A 22,601-nucleotide genomic window follows, 5' to 3' on the forward strand; every position below is an offset into this window, starting at 1 on the left:
GACATAATAAGGGGACATTCTAATCTGCATTAAGCCACATTAAGTGTTCTTAATGTTTTTCAAGACGACGAAATACCAGTAGGCTACGTCGCGCAAAGCAAGTTTACCTATATAGCACATTCAGACATCCCAACCTGCCAAAAGTCATTTCAGTGAGGTGCTATAAGACACATACGCCAGACTACAGGAAAGTGTACCCCTCTCTTATAAGAGTAAAACATAATGACAGTCTTGCACGCTGTACAGTAACAGTAACCTCAGCATTGCCCATTGCGGGTTAAATGATTGTAAAAGACATGTTGAGGTGAGTTTTGTTTAAATGCTTTTTTTCTTTTCTTTTTTTTCCTGTAATTTCAAAGACGTTCAGTTATTGTGCTTTTAAATTTTATGCCATCAATGTATCTTCCTTTTATGTTTTTATCACCTTTTATGATGAGTAATATCCGTTGGTGTAGCTATGTATTGAAAATGGGTAAAATTCAACAATTTGAACATGGAGCCACATTATATCTGTTACGTTCCCACTTTAGTTCTACAGTCTAGGGGATTTAAAGAAAGACATAACAATAATAAAGAAATAAACGTGAGAAGTCTCCTTTTCTTCTATCCCAGCACTAACTGTGTTTCACATTGTCAAAAAGGTTTACACAACACCCTTTAATTCACACCTGGTCACAAGAAGGAAGCTGAAAGAGTTTACTTAAATAGTTACTTTCTTTATTAAAGGTTTAACCAATGTAGTTATAGGACAACTAAAGATCAGATAGGAAAACAAATTAGAATAGAAACCAAATCGTCAGGAGAGGGCCAGGCCAAAATAACAAACAAAACAGGGGCTTACTAAAGTTTAAACCAAGTTAAATTCCCTAAACAAAAACAAAACAAAATTAAAGACAATTACCTTACCTTTCTCCCTGACTAACCAAAAATAAACAGGAGAAAAGTTAAGGAGTGGATACTCCAAACAAATTGGCGCCCAACTCCCTACACGGTTTAAACTCACATAGTTTAAATTCACATTATCTTCAGACAATAGAATTCACAAATATTTCTTGGTCAACTACAGTTAACACCAACGACGTCTGGGACAGCCGAAGAGGGACTCTATCTGAAGCCGGTTTCTTTGCTGTTTTATACACACTGCCAAGCTCCTGCTAATTAACATCAGCTGCTGATGGTTTGGAGTACTGCATGGGAGAGAGAGAGAGAGAGAGAGAGAGAGAGAGAGAGAGAAAACACGGAAGGAGGGGAGAAAACATCACCAGAACAACACACACAGTAAATACTACGTCATGGGACGTAACATATCTATTAATGCGAAGATTACAAAAGAAAAGTTTATTAAGAATGAGAATATAGTAGGATATCAAGAAATCTTTATTAGGCTACTTTTAGAGTTACAGGCACACACACTTTGGAAAAATACTAGGCCTATTTATGGCACTCAGTAATGTTCAATTGTGTTGATAGAAAATAAAAAGATACATTTCAACATTATTTGTTCTTCAGAAAATGTGTGACCATTGAAAATGTGTACTAATTTACTCATGGAGCCACATCAACATTCCTATTTATTGGGACTTTTTTTGCCCAAACTTTGACCCAAATGTATTTGTCTGAGAACCTCTGGATTTTATGGAAGATAAATTTTGCCACAGGAAAAACAAAACAAAACATGCTAAAATTACAATTACAAGAACACACAATTACATATACACACAGAGGCTGCTTCCAAACACCTTTCATGGAATGTCAGGTTTTTCTGCTGCTTTGCAAGATGCTCAATTTAGCTGGTATTTTTTCAACATTATAATTGCAAAGCTGCACTGACTATTGCTGCGTCCCAATTCAGAGGCTGCATCCTTTGAAGGCCAAATGCAGCCTCCAAATGTGTCCTTTGTTTCCTGTGAAAACAAAGTGATGGAAACATAGCTCCAGTTTCTAGGCGACAAGAACAGTCCTCCGTAGGCTAGACCGCGGCCTTTGAAGGATGCAGCCCTAGAATTGGGACGCAGCTTTTGTCAGTGTTTGCGATCAGAAGCTCGATGGAGATTTCTTATCTCCTCATCCTCCTCAGCAAACCAACAGCTCCTCCAAACAGACCCCCTGCAGCGCCACCCACAGACGCCACGCCAGCTGTTGCAGCTGCAGACAGCCCCGCAGCACCTGAGAGAGAGAACAAAACTCATATGACGTCAATAACCGAAAACGTATGGAAGCTTATTTCCGCCACTGAATAAAACATTTTAAAAGATAATTGCGACTTTTTATCTCACAATTACATCTCGCAATTCTGACTTTATTTCTCAGAATTGCGTGAAATAAAGTCGCAATTGCGTATTATAAAGTCAGAATTCTGACTTTTTTTCTCGCGATTGCGACTTTATATCACGCAATTCTGACTTTATAACACATAATTGCGAGTTTATCTCGCAATTCTGACATCTTTTCTCAGAATTGTGAGATATAAACTCACAACTGTGAGATATAAAGTCCAATTCTAAAAGGGGGAAAAAAAGACGGACTTTTTTTTACTTTCTTTATATCTCACAATTCTGACTTTATAACACGCAATTGCGACTTTATATCTCCCAATTGCGTATTATAAAGTCAGAATTGCGTGATATAAAGTCGTAATTGCGAGAAAAAAATGGCGACTTTATTTCACGCAATTCTGACTTTAGCCTATATCTCGCAATTCTGACTTTATAAGACGCAATTCTGACTTTATTTCACGCAATTCTGAGAAATAAAGTCAGAATTGCGAGATGTAAACTCGCAATTGTGAGATAAAAAGTCGCAATTATCTCTTAAAATGTTTTATTCTGTGGCGGAAACAAACTTCCATAGAAAACGCCTTGCTGCACAATGACGCATAAAACGGGTGTAGTAGCTTCCAATCTTGTAATTACAATACAAAAACATTCAATGTTTATTAATCAGGCACTATTATTTCATAAATCGGTTTAGAAAATAATTTTCAATACAGGTTTGTTAAATTGGTTCTCTCTTATTAAGGCATTTATAGTCTTATTGAAGGTTTAGCAAACACCAGAAAACAACTCCCTTTGAACTTTTAGTAAAAAAAATACCTGCAGACTGGAGCAGTGCGACCAAACTCCCCGCAGCCACTCCTCCCCCGCTGGCGGCGGCAGCTGAGGACATCATGCCAGCTCCCACCGAACCGGCCGCGATCCCGGCGGCGGTGAACCCAGCCATGGAGAGCGCCACCGGGGTCAAGGCAACGGCACCAGCTTATCAACATGAAAATACATAGAGAAAAAAAAAGCATTTATCATTTAATTTATTGTTAAGCATTATCTATATGAACCCTGCTGATTTTGTTTTTAAACCGGTCTAGAATGCTACTTACCGGCTCCAGCTGTAACCCCAATGACGGTGGCAGCTAAAACATTAAAATATAAAGGATTAAAAAACAATCGACGCAACACAGAGGTACATTTGTTTTGTGTCGTTTATGAGTGTTACTCACCGTTCGGAATCCACATGCTTTCGAAAAGTTTACTTTACTTTAAACTACACCGTGACAACAGCAGAATGATTTCACACACACTTTGAAGAACCCACGAAACGGAACATAAATAAATGTAGGCTGCTTCAGAGAATGTCTGCTTCTTCTTCTTCTTCTTCTTGGTGTTTTATGGCAGTTGGCATCCAAAAAGTTGCATTACTGCCACTTGCTGTCTATCCGCTTGTACTACTTCTACTTCTTGTAAATGAAGGTGGTTTTGTGCTTTTGGATTTAAAATAAAAATGTAAATTACACTTTTAAAGTAAAATGGCTCAGGAACTTTCACTTAAATCGGACTCAATATGGTTCTTTATACCATTCAATATTTTTTTAAAAAAAAGGTTCGAGGTTTGAGTTTTTTGTTATTGTGTGATACTCTATATAGTATAATATTAGCAAACTTATCCAACTTCTATCAACTGTTCTATTCTATTCTATTCTATCTATTCTGTTGTGTACATAACTTTTCCCCACATATATTGTTGGATGGATACACGAATTTACTTTCTATCTGACCTGATGAAAAATTTATGAATAAATAGTAATTTCCTATTAAATATAGAGAATATTATTCTGTGATAAAAGCCATTTCCACAGGCCTATTGACGTTAATGAAAAGCCTTTTCTGGTTATAATTGTGAAATAACATCCAAAGATGTTATTACATATTTTGAATCAAAAGGTGTTGTATGAGGTGTTGTTCTGTTAATTGTATGATGAACCTTATATGATCTTATTTGGTTTCATATTCACAAAAGTATATGAAGACCTTGCTGAAGGTCTTCATGGCTGACTTTCATTTGAGTCTCTCCAATGAATTGGTAACAAAAAATGTAGAGATACAGTCGTATTCGCTAAAGAGTTGAAGCTTCTTGAAATTTTAAATTTTATATTCTGTCTTCTTTCTTTAAGTAATAATCAATGATTTATTTGTTTATTTTCTTTATTTTTATTTAAATCAATATTATTGTATATTTGCCTAATGTTTTCTTCTTTACTTTTATTTTTCTTTATGTATTGTAAACCCAAAATTTTACGTTACCATCTTTTTTGGATGTCATGTTATAGTTTAATATTTGTCTAAGAAAAGCCTTATTAAAAAAGCGTATTACTGCCCTCCACAGGTCAAAGTTTGTATGCATGTATGAATGAAGAATTACAACTAGTCAAGGGGGGAACAAATATATAAATATATAAAGACAAATATATAAAGAAACAGTGACAAACTTAAAAGTTAAACAAAAATGTGAAAATGCTCACAGATTGAAACACACTTTGCAGCTTTCTTATTTTTCAAACCCAATATTGTTTAATTAAGATAATTTCTGATCTTAAAATTAAAAACAAAGGCTTATTTCCTCCAAATTTACATTTATTAATACTAAATTTAGCTAAAAGAAGTAGCAGGTTAATTAAGTAACATACCTTATGATAAGAGAAAAAAAAAAACAAATAACACATTTTTAAAGCACAGTTGAAAGCTGGGCATGATATGAGGAACAGAGATCTGACGAAAAACAAACTGAATGAGGACAACTCCAAAATAAATGCTAAAATGTTTCATCATGTAGACCACAAAATGTATCAATATCACAATTAAATCTGTTCACAAGATAATAATTACATGGGTAATATTTATAAACGAGTTTAAGTGAAATGTCTTTGATTTTGTTTGTGATTAAATATTTATGAGGAAGTTTCCAGATTTTATTCCACGTATTTATCTAATGAGGCAGTCTAATGAGGCATCTACATATACATATCTATACACATCTATGAGTAAAAAACACATCTGAATGGAAATAACTAGAGCTAAAGCAGAAACTTAGAGCACGTACTAATATTGTACTGCTTATGAAAATGAAAGGGTATTTCTGTTGGAAAAAATGGAGAGAAATGGGTATAGGAAAACACTGCTGAATAATGGCTTGAATCATCATAAAACATATAATGCATTAATGAGATACTTAAGAAAGGTAGATCTGTTTAATAGGATTTAGGATTTTATTTAGTCCTACGCCCCAGTAGGTGGCGGGAATGCACCTATCGTTTGCCAACCGCCATAAAACGCCAAAAGAAGAAGAAGCCCAGAGCTCGACCACACTGCCCCCTGCCGACAGATCCAGGACATCACGACGAGTTGTTTGCTGGCTCAGAGGGTCAACAGGAAGCACTACTTGTGTCCCACCGCAGTTCTCAAGCGGAAAAGGTTGTGGCATTAACGACAACAGCAACCCATATGGCGTCCCAACACCGTAAGCGATAATACTATTCCTTCTCCAATTATGCGCGGGCTCTTCGATCACAGTGACAAACGCGGTGAGTGTTTTATCTTGCATCTCGCGCGGAGTGGGCGTGCACGCTCTTCGTAAGTTAAGCGCGAGGCCTTCGTGCACGCGACGCAACTCCAGACTCGAGGCGAGTTTGTGCAAAAACCGCGTCGATTGTGGCGGTAATTTTATATGCACTTTTATGGGGTATTGTCGAACTCATGTTGTTGATTAAAGTGGGTTTATTTCGGACCGGTGAGCGCGTGAGATACACGAAGGCTGGTTGCTAAAGGCCCCCTAGTGCTCGCGGAAGCGGTGGTGTGTTTGTTTTGTGAGGGTTTTTGATACCCTGCGTTGCCTAAACGACGAAAGCATCTTTGCACAAGCCGAAGCGGCTTCTTAAGCTGTCATCTCTGTTCATAGAGGGTCAAACAATGTGCGAGCAGTTCAAGGCCGCATGCGCTAGCTGTCTGTGCACGTGAGCCGACCTTTAGCCAAAATATAAACACCAGTGGCCCTTACCAGTCTACCCTGAGTGCCTGTGAATAAGACTTTAAAAGGTTTAATTTAAAACATGAAAGGCAACATTCAGCACTCTTGCAGTTCCAATATAAAGTGCTTGTATTCTATACTTTAACAGTTTGACACCTGATGCCATTATCTGTTTGCTTGCTCTTATTTATTTGCAAGCAGTTCTGTGGTTATTGTTACAAGTAGGGGAGAGCGGGGCTAGTTGTCACTTTTTACTCCAGTGAATATATCTGTATGTAAAGTTTGTGTAAGCACATATTTTATTTATTTTTTAAAGATGTTTCAAGTTTTGTGGCATTTAAAATGATTTGAAATTTTAAACTTTTTAAAAGCATCTGAAGTAAGGGAAATTATATGTGTACATATATACAGTACTGTGCAATGTCATGGGCACGTTCCACACATTCCTTTTGCCATTAATTGTTGTAATCCAGCAAGACTTTTGTATGCACAAGGAGTCTGACAACAGCCGGAGCTCCACGCAGAGATCTGATCTCGACATCGAGTCTATCTGCGATTACATGAAGAAACTGAAAAAACGGAGACAGACTAAATCCAGAAGAATTGTGTTTCCAAGACACTTGAAGAAACCTACCTGCAAAGCTACCTGTAAAACTATGCAAGTGTACCTGGACAAAAGCTGTTAAATGCAAAGGGTGGTCACACCAAATATTGATTTGATTTAGTTAACAGAAGTTAATTGATAAATACAATTTATTTATGGCATCATTTTTGAAAGCATTCTCAATTTTTCACAGCACTTCTAAGTGCCTAAAACTTTTCACAATTCTGTAGTTTTGGATGTAGGTTTCTTCAAGTGTCTTCAAGACAGTTTTTTCTGTTTCTTCATGTAATCCCAGATGGACTCGATGATGGTGAGATCAGATCTTTGTGTGGAGCAAACTGTCAGACTCCTTAATCTCACTGGATTATTACAATTGATGACAAAAGGAATGTTAGGAAATGTAAACTTTTTTTAAACATTTTTTTAGGAGGTTTCCTACTGACACACTACAGCAAAATATATACATTTCTGGCTTAAAACATTTTTTTTGTGTGTGTGTGTGTGAGTGAGAATATACTGTATATGTGTTATTTGAAGTGGTTTAATAAATGTTAAAAAAACCTTGAAGACTTGGCTACAAAAATGCTTTTGAAGATATTTCCAAAGCTATTGAACATTATTATTGTCTAGGAAAACAAAATACAGTTCACTAAAAACACAGACATTTTTTATATAATATTGAATTAAGTTTGGAGGACAGAATAAAAAAAGACGTATAAACTTATATTTAAGTAATTCTAATTTTACAAATTTTAATGGAAGAAACTAGGTTTAAATCAACATATAAAACTTTTGCTAGAGTAAACAAACATTTGTGCATTTGGACTTTGGACTTGTAGTTACTGAGATACAGACTCGGTGACAACTAGCCCCGACCTCCCCTATATCTCTGTTTGGTTTGCAATACATTTGTGTTAAGATTTTACTTGAATGCCAGTCAAACTGTGGGATTATGCTTTTTTGTTAGAGAACTGTATGGAGCATGTCATCAGTCCAACTTATTTGTCAAAATAGTACATCTTAGAAGATTATGCAGTGATAAAGATACATTTATAATTCTTGTCTTTTCCAGAGCAAACCGTACAGTGCAGGCATTCATGGATATAGTTGGTGGTCAATTCAATCATCTGGTTCCCAGTGACCAATTGGATGATTCCTTGCTGCTCGGACAGAACCTGGAATGTGAAGCAAGTGATGAGTTTGAAACGGGTCACGGTCACCCCGAAGATTCACTGAAGAACATGCTCAGTGACAAAGATCCAATGTTTGGATCTGCTAGTGCCCAGTTTCATCTTCTAGAAAATGAAGATGTCAATTTTAAGCTTGGAAGCTCAGCAGGTACAGTAGTTGCTTTTGAAGTCTGTAGTTTAATAATAAAAAAAGAAAAAAAAAGAGTTTGCAATTAACTTCGACCGTGCGTTTTGCAGATCATGACATGACAACAGCAGGTGTTAGTCAGAGTCCATCTGATGGAGAGCACAGTCAGTCCAGCTTCTCACGGGGCAGGAGACATGCAAGTCATCTACAGAGGCGACAAACAGGTGCACATAACATAAGGGACAGGGACACAACTGGGTGAATTTTTTTGGATTGTTTTGAATCTGCTGAATCAGCTTGCAAGTTGCAACTATCCATACTTTTTTTTGTTTTTTGTTTACTCTATTAGTAAATAAAGTAATTAGCAAAAGCTTTTTTTAAAGTTGCATTCAAAATTATTTAGCAATTTATTATTTCATTCTAACAATAAAATAAAAATAAACATTAAAATGTTAACTTAATGATTTTTATTTATATATTATTTTTATGTACTTTTTAAAATGAAAACCATTTTTAAATGGCACTCACACCTCCGGTTTCACAGACAAGGTTTAAGCCTAGTCCCAAAGTAAAATGCATGTTTGAGCTGTTTTAACTGAAAGCAACTTTCACTGACATTTCTTAAAATATGTCAGTGCCATTGTTTTGTCTCAAGATGCACACCAGTAATGTTTTTTCTTCTAGGACATGCTTATAAAAGCTACTTAAGTGTCCTAACTGAATTTAGACTTAATCCTGGCTTAATCTAAGCCATGTCTGTGAAACCAGCCCATAGTCTTCTATAGTTCTTCTGTCTTTTAGCAACTTTTACTAATGTGGAAAACCATTAGAAGACCTCTATGTGGCGATACATGTAGAATAAATATTGCACATATTTCTGACAGGTGGCATTTCACTGTATATGATGCTGCAAGTGACTGTCTGCCCACCCAAAAAGACAAATATTATTAATTAAAATATTTATAACTGGAAATTTTGGCACTCTCCTTTTGGCGTCTTTTGATATGGTTTAAATGTCTGATGCATTGGGATATTAGTTATGCCTGAGAATTTATTGGGTTTTCCTGGAACCAATATTTTTGCCTATTTGCTGTCTGTTTGACTGCTCATGAGTGTATTGACACCATTTTTCTCTTTCAGCGAGCCGCGGTCGAGTCAGAGGCAGACGCCCAGGTCCTGTACTAAAAGCAACTGAGAGTAACGAACAAGAGTCAACATGCAGCGGAAACTCGGATGGAGATAAAAGCCTTGCTGCAAAAAGGGAAGCTCTGCTCAGCCGTCGTTTTGGAATCCATGAGGTTGACTCCTCGATGAATCCAGTTGTTGTGTTACGGCGATTAACTGTTACTGTAGGGGGCTATAAAATTGAACTGCTTCCTGGACCGTCACATGCGTTTGGATCATTTAGCACGAGCGACCTTCAGTCTTTGGGCTTCCAAGAGGACGCCATCACTGCTGATGGCCTCACATTGGATTTGGGACAAAATCAAGATGAAGGTGCACAAGAACTTGATAATTCCACACAAGAGGTTGTTGGGGAAGTGAGCGTTGGCCAGCCCACTAGCGATGACATGCCTATGGATTTTGGGCCGTATGTGAACCCTAATGAAGTACAAGACACTAATAGCACCTTGTCGCTCAAGCCCAATATGAACAATGTCACACCAAGAGACGGAAAAATCAATGACCAAATCAAGACCCAAAAGCCAAGCGAGCACAAAAAGGGGAACAAGAACGGCACAGCGGTTCAGCCTGCTGTCAAAAAGCTTCTGAAACACAAACAGGCTCTGTCTGCTGCCAAAAACAAGCCGTCTCATCTCACCAGGCCAGGGCTCTTACAGAAAGTGTCCAGAAATCCCAGAGACAAAAAAATGCATACGAGCCGACCAGAAAATCACAAGGGGAAGCCTGGTATGGTGGGCTTGAAACGCCCAGGAGGGCCACTCGGTCCTAAATCACCCTCAAAAATACAAAAGATTCAGGATGGACATCCTGTGCATCAAACCACAAGCCCGTCTGTCCCAGTGTCCCCGACCATCAGTCGTAAACCATCATCTGTTTCTGGCCCTGGTGTCAAGTCAGTGCAGTCTCCTCACCCTCTGAAAAAGCCACAAAATCCTCCCACTCCGGTAAACAAAACAAACCCGCCTGTGACAAACAGCCAAGGGGATGAGGAGCAGGAGAAGGTCAAGATCAAGAAGGCGGAGAAGATCCAGCATAGACATAAGAGCAGAAACTCTAGGAGTATCTCGATAGAGGAGCCGCAGCTGTTTATCCCTGATAATGCCCCAGTGGTGAAGAAGGAAACTGAGGGCGAACCTCCTCCTGAAAGCGAGACTGTGTGGGACCCCAGCAAACACTGTGGATTATGTAAGAAACCTCACAACAACCGGTATGTTGACTTTTATTTCTAAATCTTTAAAAATGCTATCAAATTAATAACCCAGTTAAATATAATCTCAAAATGTATAACCATTTTTAATACTGTACATCATATTGTTGTGGTGCCTAAACCCAGTTGCAGCATTTAAAGTGCTATTTTAAAGATTTATAATTTTGAATTTCAGCTCCAGAGGCTTCCTCAACACTTGGTACATAGTGATTCAAACAGTAACGATGGTCTCGGGTTTTCCGTATCAATTCCACATCCTTTGGAAGTGCATGCAAAGTGGATTCGCAGCGCTGAAAACAGCATTTTCTTGACATGTTCGAAAACCTATAAAGGTTACTGACGACTCATTTCAGGCAGTTCAGAATCGGCTCTCTCTTTTAGGAGACAATAACTTACAATAACTATTTGGCCGACGACCCAATCTCTGGACACGGACACTGGCTTTAGGAACGTTACCTCGCTGGCGGGTAAGGAGTCTGAGTTTGTACAGTCGGGCTCACCCCCACGCGCAGCTTGGGCTCTGGAATCATATTCTTTGAGAGAGGCGGGACTCTCTACCACTCTGGAGTTGCCCCTGGTGAGAGGTGGCGGGGTGGTGTGGGTTTGCTTATAACCCTCCTGCTCAGCCGTCATGTGTTGGAGTTCACCCCCGGTACCTGGCCCTCTTTGAGTCTCTGGGAGGGGTGCTGGAAAGTACTCCGACTGGGGACTGTCGTTCTGCTGGGGGACTTCAATGCCCATGTGGGCAGCGACAGTGATACCTGGAAAGGCGTGATTGTGAGGAACGGCCCCCCTGATCTGAACCCGAGCGGTGTTTGGTTATTGGACTTTTGTGCTAGTCACAGCTTGTCCATGACGAACACCATGTTCACGCATAAGGGTGTCCATCAGTGCACGTGGCACCAGGACACCCTAGGTTGGAGGTCGATGATCGACTTTGTGGTCATTTCATCCGACCTATGGCCGTATGTCTTGGACACTCGGGTGAAGAGAGGGGCGGAGCTGTCAACTGATAACCACCTGGTGGTGAGTTGGATCTGATGGCGGGGGAGGAAGCTGGACTCGGCAGACCCAAACGTACTGTGAGGGTCTGTTGGGAATGTTTGGCCGAGTCCCGTCAGAGAGATCTTCAACGCCCACCTCCGGCTGAGCTCCGAGCGGATCCCGAGGGAGTCTGGAGACATTGAGTCTGAGTGGACCATGTTCTCCACCTCCATTGTCGACGCGGCCACTCTGAGCTGTGGCCGTAAGGTCTCCGGTGCCTGTCGAGGCGGCAATCCCAGAACCCAGTGGTGGACACCAGAAGTAAGGGATGCCATCAAGCTGAAGGAGGAGTCCTATCGGGCCTGGCTGGCTTGTTGGGACTCCTGAGGCAGCTGACGGGTACCAGCAGGCCAAGTGGACTTTAGCCCGGGTGGTTGTAAAGGCAAAAAAATCAGGCCTGGGAGGAGTTCGGTGAGGCCATGGAGAAGGACTACCGGTTGGCCTCGAAGAGATTCTGGCAAACCATCCGGCACCTCAGAATGGGGAAGCAGTGCCCTACCAACACTATTTACAGTGGAGGTGGGTTGCTGTTGACCTCAACTGGGGATATCGTCGGACGGTGGAAAAAAAACTTTGAGGATCTCCTCAATCCCACCGACATGTCTTCCATTGAGGAAGCAGAGGCAGAGGGCTCAGAGGTGGACTTGTCCATCACCCAAGCTGAAGTCACCGAGGTAGTTATGAAGCTCCTCGGTGGCAAGGCACCGGGGGTGGATGAGATCTGCCCTGAGTACCTCAAGTCTCTGGATATTGTGGGGATGTCTTGGTTGACACGCCTCTGCAACATCGCATGGTGGTTGGGGACAGTACCTCTGGACTGGCAGACCGGGGTGGTGGTCCCTCTTTTCAAGAAGGGGAACCGGAGGGTGTGTTCCAATTATAGGGGGATCACACTTCTCAGCCTCCCCGGGAAAGTCTATGCCAGGGTACTGGAGAGGAGAATTCGGCTGATAGTCGAACCACGGATTCAGGAGGAACAGTGCGGTTTTCGTCCCGGGTGGCTTGCCCGCTTCAGGTTGGTGGAGAGTTCCTGCCTCAAGTGGAGAAGTTTCTTGGGGACTTGTTGACGAGTGAGGGACGGATGGAATGGGAGATTGACAGACGGATCGGTGCAGCTTCTGCAGTGACGTGATCGATGTACCGGTCTATCGTGGTGAAAAAGGAGCTGAGCTGCAAGGCGAAGCCCTTGAATTACTGGTCGATCTGCGTTCCTACTATCACCTATGGTTATGAGCTGTGGGTCATGACCGAAAGGACAAGATCCCGGATACAGGCGGCCGAAATGAGCTTTCTACGCAGGGTGGCTGGGCGCTCCCTTAGAGATAGGGTGAGGAGCTCGGTCACTCGGTAGGAGTAAAGCCGCTGCTTCTCCACTACAAGAGGAGCTAGCTGAGGTGGCTCGGGCATCTGTTCCGGATGCCTCCTGGACACCTTCCCAGGTGAGCTGGAGGAAGTGTCTAGGGAGAGGGAAGTCTGGACGTCTCTACTTAGACTGCTGCCCCCGCGACCTGGCCCCGGATAAGCGGAAGATGGATGGATGGATGGATATATTTAGACAAATTATAGAATTTTAATATCAGAAAATACCAAGTATCGACTTATCAGTATCAATGCATGCCTCTTTGAAATTTAAAATTGGTTGTAAGAAAAAAGCCTCACTTAAAGGATTTTCACTTTCAAATAAAAATGTCCTGATAATTCACTCACCCCCATGTCATCCAAGATGTCCATGTCTTTCTTTCTTCAGTCGAAAAAAAAATTAAGGTTTTTGAGGAAAACATTACAGGATTTTTCTCCATATAATGGACTTCAATTGCAACCAACGGTTTGAAGGTTCAAATGTCAGTCTCAATGCAGATTCAAAGGATCCCAGTTGAGAAATAAGGGTCTTATCTAGCGAAACGATCCATAATTTTCTAGAAAATAATTATATACTTTTTAATTACAAATGCCCATCTTGTACCATCTCTGAGATGCGCCACGCATTACGTCATCACGTTGGAAAGGTCACGTGTGACATTGTTAAACATCCAGGATATGCACACGTAAGGACCATTTTAAACAAACTGACACAAATACATATTAATGTGTCATACAATAATTTTGAACGGTCCTCCTACTCCAAACTTGTAAACACTGGGTCGGTACTACGTCACACGTAACCTTTCTAACGTGATGACGTAATGCGTGGCACATCTCAGAGATAGTAGTCGGTCATTTGTGGTTAAAAAGTATTTTATTTATTTATTTTTAGAAAGTTACAGATCGTTTCGCTAGATAAGACCCTTATTTCTCGGCTGGGATCGTGTCGAGCCTTTGAAGCTGCATTGAGACCTGTAATGTTTTCCTCAAAAACCTTAATTTCTTTTTGACTGAGGAAAGAAAGACATGGACATCTTGGATGACATGGGGGTGAGTAAATTATCAGGACATTTTTATTTGAAAGTGAACTACTCTAAGATCTGTATGTATTTGCTCAAAGTGATGGGCTGCAGACAGACCTGTGAGTTTCATAAACACTGCTGTTGTCTGTTTGTTTGAATAGGTTCATGGTGGGCTGCGGCCGCTGCGATGACTGGTTTCACGGGGATTGTGTGGGTCTGGATCTGGTTAAAGTTCAGCAGATGGAAAAGGAGGACCAGGAGTATGTGTGCTTGAAGTGCTGTGCTGAAGAGGGAGGGAAAACCGGTGCCCAGGCCACAGAGCAGTCAGATGACAAGTTATCTGCTAAACATAAACAAAGACCCCAGCAGTCGGTCACCGCAGGTGGAATACGACCCTTCCGAAAAGTAAGCAAACAAACATCCAATACCATTTGTCATCATAAAAATCAAAGATTTGTAGGAAGTACTTATGAAGTAAGTAGCTTTAATTCTTTTATTTTTTACTTCTAAAGCCTTGTGTAACAAACATGCATGAAAGTATAGACATTAATGGATAATTACTCTTCCTTTTAATCATATCACATTTAATCAAGGGTGTTTTCACATATAGTTAATTTTAAAACAGCTAAACCTGTTTCACTTAAAGTGAACCAGAAAGCGAACCAGCCGAAAGTGACCTCAGTCCTTTTGGTGTTCACAATATAGTGGACTCAAAAGAGAACCCGGTTCCTTTTTTGATCCTGTTCTGCACTGAAGTGATCTCAGACCCTTTTTGACCCTTTCTTGTTCACACCACAACCTCAAAAGAACTTAGGCTAGATCTCAGCTTTCTGTGCATTTTGCATGTGCACACTTCCACCTTCGACAACACCTGTCAGACAAGCACAAGCGCATGCACCCAAAATTTGAGCAGTACTGCTACACTTATGTCCCGATTTAAAAACTTAGCCTTGCAAGGTAACAAAATATAACACAAAAATTAAAGACAGACCATGTAGGCTATAGTGGGCGAAGATAAAAATCTTTATTTCATTTTATCTTTGTTATAAAAAATAAGAACAAAGCTGCACATTACAAATACAAAACATACTATACAAATGAAATAAACAGTGCTTTATTTTTTCAGCCACAGTAGGTGTATATAACAGCACCATTCAAATATGAAATTGAGTAAACGCATGTAAAAATTATAGGCTACATTGATTCTTATTTAAGCTACTGAAGTTTTTCAGTGAAGATCAGTGAGTGATTTTTTTTTTTCTTTTGTTGTTTTAATTAAAGGGTTAGTTCACCCAAAAATGAAAATTCTGTCAGTAATTACTCACCCTCATGTTGTTCCAACCCCGTAAGACTTTCGTTCTTCTTCGGAACACAAATTAAGATATTTTTGATGAAATCTGAGAGCTGGCTCACTCCTTCATAGGCTTCTAGGCAATTTCATTCTGCTGGTCCAGAAAAGTTAAAGACATTGTGTCAAGTCCAAGTGTCTACAGTGGCTCAACTTTAAGTTTATCAAGCGACGAGAATACTTTTTGTGCGCAAAAAAACAAAAATAACAACTTTATTCAACTATTAATTTTCTTCTGTGTGGGCCTTTGAGTTCACGAGAGCGCCATGATGCATGCGCGAGAACTCGAGAAGAACAAAGAAATCGAACCACAAACGGACCCACAAATGAACAGTATGGTTCGTTTTTTGGTCCCTTTAGGGGGGTCTGAGATCACTCGATTTGTTTACATAAACAAACTGAACCGCTCCAAGAGAGTTTGGAGGGTTCAAACAAACTAGGTGTGAGAACACCCTAAGTGAGTTTGTGCTTGAAATTGTCTTCAAATTAGCAGTAGCGTGTCATTGCCACAAATGATGAATTGAAAGGAAATTGAGTTTGTTCTAATGGAAACTCTGGCTCAAAAACTTCTAAAACATTATAGCCTAATTGGTCCTCAAGGGGTCAAAATAACAAAAATGTATGATGTGCCACGTTTATTGGAAGAAACATAAAATGTGATATGTTCTGTAACAATCTAGTGAAGAAGAAAAAAACATGATCATTTAATTATTTGATGGTTGCTTGTGGCAGATTTACAAAGTCATATTTTGTTCTGCCCTTTCTGATTTAGCTTTTGATTTGTGTGGTATCCACCGGCTTTCTTTAAAAGGGTTTGTATATATTTGACTCTCTCAATCTTTTTTACACATGGGTGTAAAGGGGTTAGTTAGCTTTCACTCATTGTAGGTGAACGGTGTGTGCACATGGACTGGTGTGTTACACACTGCAACAACTACTGATATGGCCACTTGAGTTTGTCTTACTTAAATGTCATTGTACTATATTGTAGTATTGAAAAAAAACAAACAACTTTTTGTTTTATGTAGGAGGTAGGAGAAAGACGACCCTCAGAAGATTCCACGCCAAGGGGTATGGATATTTCCATCAGTTATTTTATACATTATCATAAAAAAAAGTTAATGTTAGTCATTAAAAAAATATTCTTAAATTAATAATTATACATTTTAAAGTATCATTGTTAATTGTAAATTATTATTACCTATAATAATTTTGAGTTGTATTTTTTGCAGGACCAAATGTGAAGCATGAGTCGAAGAAAGTTAAAACATCCCACGTTAGCTCAAAGAAACCGTCCACTGGACATATCAGACGAAACGTTCGGGACTCGCTGGAGGAGATTCTCTTGAAACGGTGTGTGAATGTGATTTTTGGTAGATTGCCAGTAAAGCCAGTCAATAGCTTTTCCTTAGAACTGTCTAACTTTTGTTTATCTTACTTGTATGTAATGTTAAGTTGTTCAGCGTTTATCCTCTCATCTCTCGTCTAATAGACTGAAGGAGTCTGACTTGAAGGTTTCATCGGACAAGCCTGCTGAGTTGGCCAGAAGGACAGAGAAGGAGCTTTTTGCTCTCTTTCAGGGTGTTGACAGCAAATACAAAAATAAATACAGAAGTTTGACTTTCAACCTGAAAGATGCAAAAAATAATGTAAGAATTTTCTGTGCAAGCTTTTTTCAATGAAAGTATTTCTAGGGAAAGCAGGCATTTCTAGCCAAATCTAATGCTGTGAGAATGAAATTCTTTTGCAGGTGTTATTCAAGCGAGTCCTCAAGGGGGAAGTTTCCCCTGCTGATTTGGTGCGTATGACTGCAGAAGAGCTGGCCTCTAAGGAACTGGCTGCTTGGAGACAAAGAGAGAATCGACATGTTAGTAAAACATTATAGCTCTGTTGCATTTCCAAAATATCTGTTTAATTTTTGGTAGACAACATAAAATGGCATTTGCAAAGTGTTTAACCTACTTAGTGAATAGAGTATTTTCAGCAGGACATATTTGTTCATCAGAAAAGAAATTTAATAGTCAGATTTATATAGATTGTTAACCTTTTGGTCTTTCTGTTGGCAGACAATTGAAATGATTGAGAAAGAACAGAGAGAAGTAGAGAGACGCCCCATTACTAAAATCACCCACAAAGGGGAAATTGAAATTGAGAATCAGGAGCCTGCCAAAGCACCAGAGGCCATAGAGGCTGAGGTGAGATTTATACTCCATTCTTAGCAGCTTTTCCAACAAGGAAAAAGAAAATAGTTTAATTTTTTTTCCTACTGCATCTTCAGCCAGAGCCTGTGCCGAAAGCTGCGGAAGTGCCTGAAGAAAAACCCCCTGAGACTAAACCTGACAGTCCCAAGAAATCTATAGATACCACCAACTTGCACAAGTCTCATCTATTTGACCTCAACTGCAAAATCTGCACAGGTAAAACCGTTAAAATAAAAGTTCAGCTTCTGAAAAGTTTTTCTTGTGGAGAGTTAAATGGGCTACATACTAAAATAAAAAAATATCCCCTTAGGTATACTTTTGTTAGAAAAGCTTTTTTGCAAAAAAATAAAATAAAAATAAATAAATCATAATTAAAGGCTGATAAATTAAAGGCCCTGATGTACTTCAAGTGAAAGCGAAGAATGAACTGATGTGATGTCATTTTGAACAAAAGCAGGCCAATACGAACTTTGTTTTGGGAGTACGAAACCGCTTGCCAAAGTGAACTTTCCAGAAAAGTTTGCTCCGGCTGTTAAGTAATATTAAGTAATAGGTTGGTGTGCACGGAGGCTCCGCCTACTTTTATGTGGAATCTTTTCCGCTTCATTTCTCCTCACGAGTCCGTTGCCGCATGTTTTCTCAACGAGCTCCCCCTACAGCTGTGGGGTGCATATTTCACAACACTGTCGTAAAAAAACTCACTTGCGGCACCCTCCTCCCCCTTTCTACCGCTGCTCATGTTATGTTGTTATTATCGGAGCCGGCCAATTTTATCGTGTGGAGCTATGTCTACCGAGGTGGGTAATACATCAATACACAGTATCATAGAACATTGTGTTCATGTCGAATTGCCGTAAAGCAGTTTGTGTTTCTCGTTCGTTCTCGCTTCTCACGAGACTTCCTATTTCCAACTTACTGGGACGTTAGTCCCCATGTTGCAAGGTTGGTTTTCTGCCTGGGAACGCTGGGGGGAGTGGGGAAAGTCACCATTTTCACCAGAACAGGTTATTTAACCATCCAAATGATTTCTAAACGGTTTTATTAAGTTGAAATAGTTGCCAAGTTCCCCTTTAAAAATGCTTGCCGATTTCTCAATTTTGTTGTGGGTTTATTTTGTTATTGGGAGGAAAGCGCGCAGCACGTATTTACATTTTCATCTAACCTTCGCTCTCAACAATGTGGGCGGTGTCAGATGTTCGTTAACAGTATATCGTTGCTCGCGTATTTCGAACGCCGTTTTACCCCAAAGCAAAGAACGAAAAAGAACTTCACTATGAGTATATCAGGGCCTTAAGTCTATTAAGGAACTACTCCTTTGCATGTAAAATGAACAGTCTTAATTGTTGAAGTAGTTAAACATTGTTAAAAATAAACTTGTTACAAAGTTGCAAAGAACGAGCAGTTATGAGTATATTTAAGTTGTAGAATGTTTTAATGGTACAATGAACTCTTTAAATGTTTGTGGATGTTTCTGTGAAGGTCGCATGGCTCCACCTACAGAAGAAGCCGCTACAAAGGTGGTAAAAGTGGCTACAACAGTTGTGAGGAGGCAGTCTAGTGCGACAGACGAATCTCAGCACTCCACAACTACACCTACATCAGCACTAATGGACGATCTGTCTTTAAGAGCCATGGAGGAAGGTCTCCTCAATTTTTTGCCTGAATCCAGGTAAGATTTCTGATTAAGCAGATGATTTAAGCAAACCCAAAACAAGACTTCAAAGGATATTTATTAAATTGTTTCTTTTTGATTTATATATTTTAATAGGTCAGATGGTCTGAGTAGCAAAGAAGATACAGCTACTTTCCTCAGCAGCTTGGAGAGTCAGTGGGGCGGCTTTGTTGATATGCCAGCTGTGGCGAGGTTTCTAACAAAAGTTTATCCTGTCTCTGGAATACTGGACTCCCTAACACAGGTAAGTGCCATTTGAAATTCATCCTATATATGTCAGTCGCACATTTGAACTATTGTATTAGAAGCATATCGAATTGTGTCTGCAGGATTTGCCGGACAACATCAAAGTAGGTGGACGGATTTCCCCTCAAATAGTCTGGGACTATGTTGAGAAAATCCGTGCTTCTGGGACAAAGGTGGGAATGATTTATCCTTTGATTTGTCATAATCTGTTATTTGACCATTTGAACAAGCTTTTTGTGACTTTTAAATGTTTTTTCCCCAGGAAATTTGTGTTATTCGCTTCACCCCCGACACAGAAGAAGATGAGATCTCGTACACTTTGTTGTACGCCTATTTTAGCAGCCGTAGAAGATACGGCGTTGTTGCCAACAATCGCAAACCAGTTAAAGACATGTATCTTATTCCTCTCGGCTCCACGGAAAAAATTCCCCACCAGATTGTTCCGTTTGATGGTCCAGGTAAGACTTTATTGGCAGGTTCAATTATAGGATTTGTAGGATTTTTGCAACAAAATATTTAAAATTAATCGTGATGCTCCACATTGTAGGACTGGAGACTAATCGTCCGAATCTTCTTCTTGGATTGGTCATCCGCCAGAGACCGAAAAGGGACTTTGGGGTAATCCTGCCTAACGATGTCAGTGAGGCTCCAAGTTTCTTGGCAGAAAGCAAATCTCAGGTCGACTACCCACAGAAAGCTCCTGTAGCTCAAGATGTGGAGCGAAGTTTTAACAGCGGTCCTGGGAGCACACGGAAAAAAGACACCGCAGACTTAATTAAGTCAGTCGATGAAGAACCGATATTGGATATGGAGACAGAAGAGAATGTTTCTTTGCGCTTTCTTCCCGGTGTGCTAAAGTTGCCCGGAAACACGGCATCAGCCTTAAGCGACAAATTGAAGAGTGACTCTACAACACCAGTGTCCAAGACTCCAACAGTCGACAGTGAAAATCATGCAGCAACCCACCCTAAACCTACAGCCAGTGCTTCTCGACTTGACCGCTTCGTTATCAAGAAAAAAGACCCCAAAGCTGTTAAAACTGAACCAGTGCCACCCAGCTCGAGTCTGGAGACCAGCTCAGAAAAGAAAGAGAGTGGAGTCGTACTTTCTCTGAGTGACAAACCTGCAGATGTTTCAACAGAGAGTTTCCTTTCCTCTCTTGCAACTGCTAAACCCAAAGAGGAGACAGAGTCTAGCAGCACAGCTGCACCAGCTACTCAAGAATCAAGCGAAACCACTTCATTGGATGTATCGAAAGACTCTGTTACTGATGGCTCTTGCTCTGTTCCCAAAAACGAAGTCGTATCAAGTCCCACCAAGACTTTGAAGGCATCTCCTTCTGGTATTTTAAAGAGAGTGTCTTCATCAGCTGAACCTACTGAGTTAAAACCGCAACAATCGGAAAGCAATTCAGAAAAGTTTCAGCAGAAAGTTTCTCAGCAACCATCTGTGCAACCCTCTGAAGAGTGCAAAGCCATAGAGGACATCCAAGCCATCACCACAATCTCATCCATTGGGAAGAACGAAGGTCTCAAGCAGTCTAGGACACCTTCTTTTAACCCCAAAATTTACAGTCCACCCATTTTTCATTCGTACCATGCCGGCCCACCTGATCCCCAATATTACCCTCCTCCAGCCAATCCTGCACCTTACTTACCCCTTCAACCACAGGGTCCTCCACCTTTCCCATTTCCTCCTGGTCCGCCGCCTCCCCAGATGTTCCCTCAAAGCGATCCTCGCTTACTGGCTCCACCGTGGTCTCAAACCGTCCCTCCCCAAACTATCCCTGCACCTTCTTTGACATACGAGTCCAGCTTGCCGACCTCTTCGCCCCTCAGCAAGGACGAGAAGGGTTCGGAGAAGTCTTACAGCGACCTGGGCGACAAGCCGTCCAGACGCTCCGAAGAGACCTACAGGAAAGACGAAGAGACCAACAGGAAGGACAGTAAAGATAGAGACCACTATGACAAACACCATCACAAAAGCAAGCACTACGACAGGGATCGGGAAAAACACAGGGACAGAAGTCATAGTCATAAAGAGCGCCACTCGAAAGAGGACAGGTACGAGAGACCGAGAGAACGGCACCACAGCAGCAGCCATTACCGGGACAGAGACAAACACAGGCGGGACTCTGATTATGAGAAACACAAGAGGGACTCGAGAGACAGGCGTTCGTGATCTTGGCATCAAACCGCTCCACCTTCCTTAAATCTGTAACGCCGTAGAAGAAAACTATTTATAAAGTTGCAAAATGATTTTTGTATGAAAAGCAGCTAGCACCATTTCTTTTTGAAATCTTAAAGATATTTGTTTTTAATTGTAAATTTTCCTTACCTGGCTTTTCAAGTATCCACTAACATTATCTTCACAAGCAGCTGGTTGTCTAGAAATTGAAACTACTGTTGCCATGAGACACGACATCCCATGGTTGATGAGAACAGCTTCTTTTGCTTCACTTTTTATTTTTCTGTTTTAATTTTTCTAAATTGGCTTCTTAAGTATTTTCTATGTTTCAGGTGACAAATATTTCTTTGTACATTTTGGCTTGTCACACAACAGAAATGTGCATATTCAGCACATTGTTTATGTACAGTTCATAATAAAATGTTTTTATTGTTAGTAAAGCGACTGAAATGGAAGTCTTTGTTTTTTAAAGAGGCTCATTTTTTATTGTCATGCACTGTAATTAAAAATATCACCTGCGATCACAGAAAAAGGTACTGTATTTAACAATAACAAAAAAAGCAGTTATAAAAGACTACTTTTGGGGTAAAGTATAGGATGAACCTGAAACTAAATGAGGTCCCATTAAAGGCATAAATGCCATTTATTTATATATACACACACTGTCGTTCAAAAGTTTGGGGAAAGAAAAACAGGAATATTGTAATGTATTTTAAAATAACTGTTCTAGTTTAATATATAAATATATTAATATATAAGGTAATTTATCATTCCAATGAATCCATGCTGATTAAAAGTTTCAATAAATCTTACTGACCCTGAACTTTTGAACAGTAATGTATTAGTGTGTATGTATTTAATCAATATGGGAAATGGAAGTGTATCCACCATAAACCACAACACAATTTATTA

At 40.1% G+C, this 22,601-nt stretch overlaps 2 protein-coding genes across 3 annotated transcripts; one reads left to right on the plus strand and one right to left on the minus strand.

Annotated features, from left to right (window-relative positions):
- Positions 1 to 1,359: 1,359 nt before the first annotated feature.
- Positions 1,360 to 3,667, minus strand: LOC311069233 (uncharacterized protein). Its single transcript, XM_084092248.1, has 4 exons — positions 3,494 to 3,667; positions 3,374 to 3,406; positions 3,093 to 3,254; positions 1,360 to 2,166 (listed from the first exon to the last, which is right to left on the minus strand). Exons 1-4 carry the CDS (start codon positions 3,507 to 3,509, stop codon positions 2,057 to 2,059), a joined length of 321 nt encoding a protein of 106 aa, XP_083948374.1. The 5' UTR covers positions 3,510 to 3,667; the 3' UTR covers positions 1,360 to 2,056.
- A 1,995-nt stretch (positions 3,668 to 5,662) lies between these two features.
- On the plus strand, positions 5,663 to 22,133 carry phf3 (PHD finger protein 3). 2 transcript variants are annotated; one of them, XM_084092347.1, is made up of 16 exons: positions 5,663 to 5,787; positions 7,971 to 8,236; positions 8,326 to 8,439; positions 9,356 to 10,607; positions 14,197 to 14,440; positions 16,412 to 16,454; positions 16,616 to 16,736; positions 16,876 to 17,032; positions 17,134 to 17,250; positions 17,450 to 17,578; positions 17,662 to 17,800; positions 19,064 to 19,253; positions 19,353 to 19,500; positions 19,586 to 19,675; positions 19,765 to 19,960; positions 20,050 to 22,133. In XM_084092347.1, the coding sequence occupies exons 2-16, from the start codon at positions 7,996 to 7,998 to the stop codon at positions 21,681 to 21,683; spliced, it is 4,815 nt and encodes a 1,604-aa protein (XP_083948473.1). In that variant the 5' UTR covers positions 5,663 to 5,787; positions 7,971 to 7,995; the 3' UTR covers positions 21,684 to 22,133. The 2 variants fall into 2 exon arrangements, with proteins under 2 accessions (XP_083948473.1, XP_083948472.1); XM_084092346.1 differs by having other exon boundaries at positions 5,712 to 5,851.
- Positions 22,134 to 22,601: the final 468 nt, after the last annotated feature.

Source organism: Abramis brama (genome assembly GCF_963993115.1).
Source record: "Abramis brama genome assembly, chromosome: 19".
NCBI lineage: Eukaryota > Metazoa > Chordata > Actinopteri > Cypriniformes > Leuciscidae > Abramis > Abramis brama.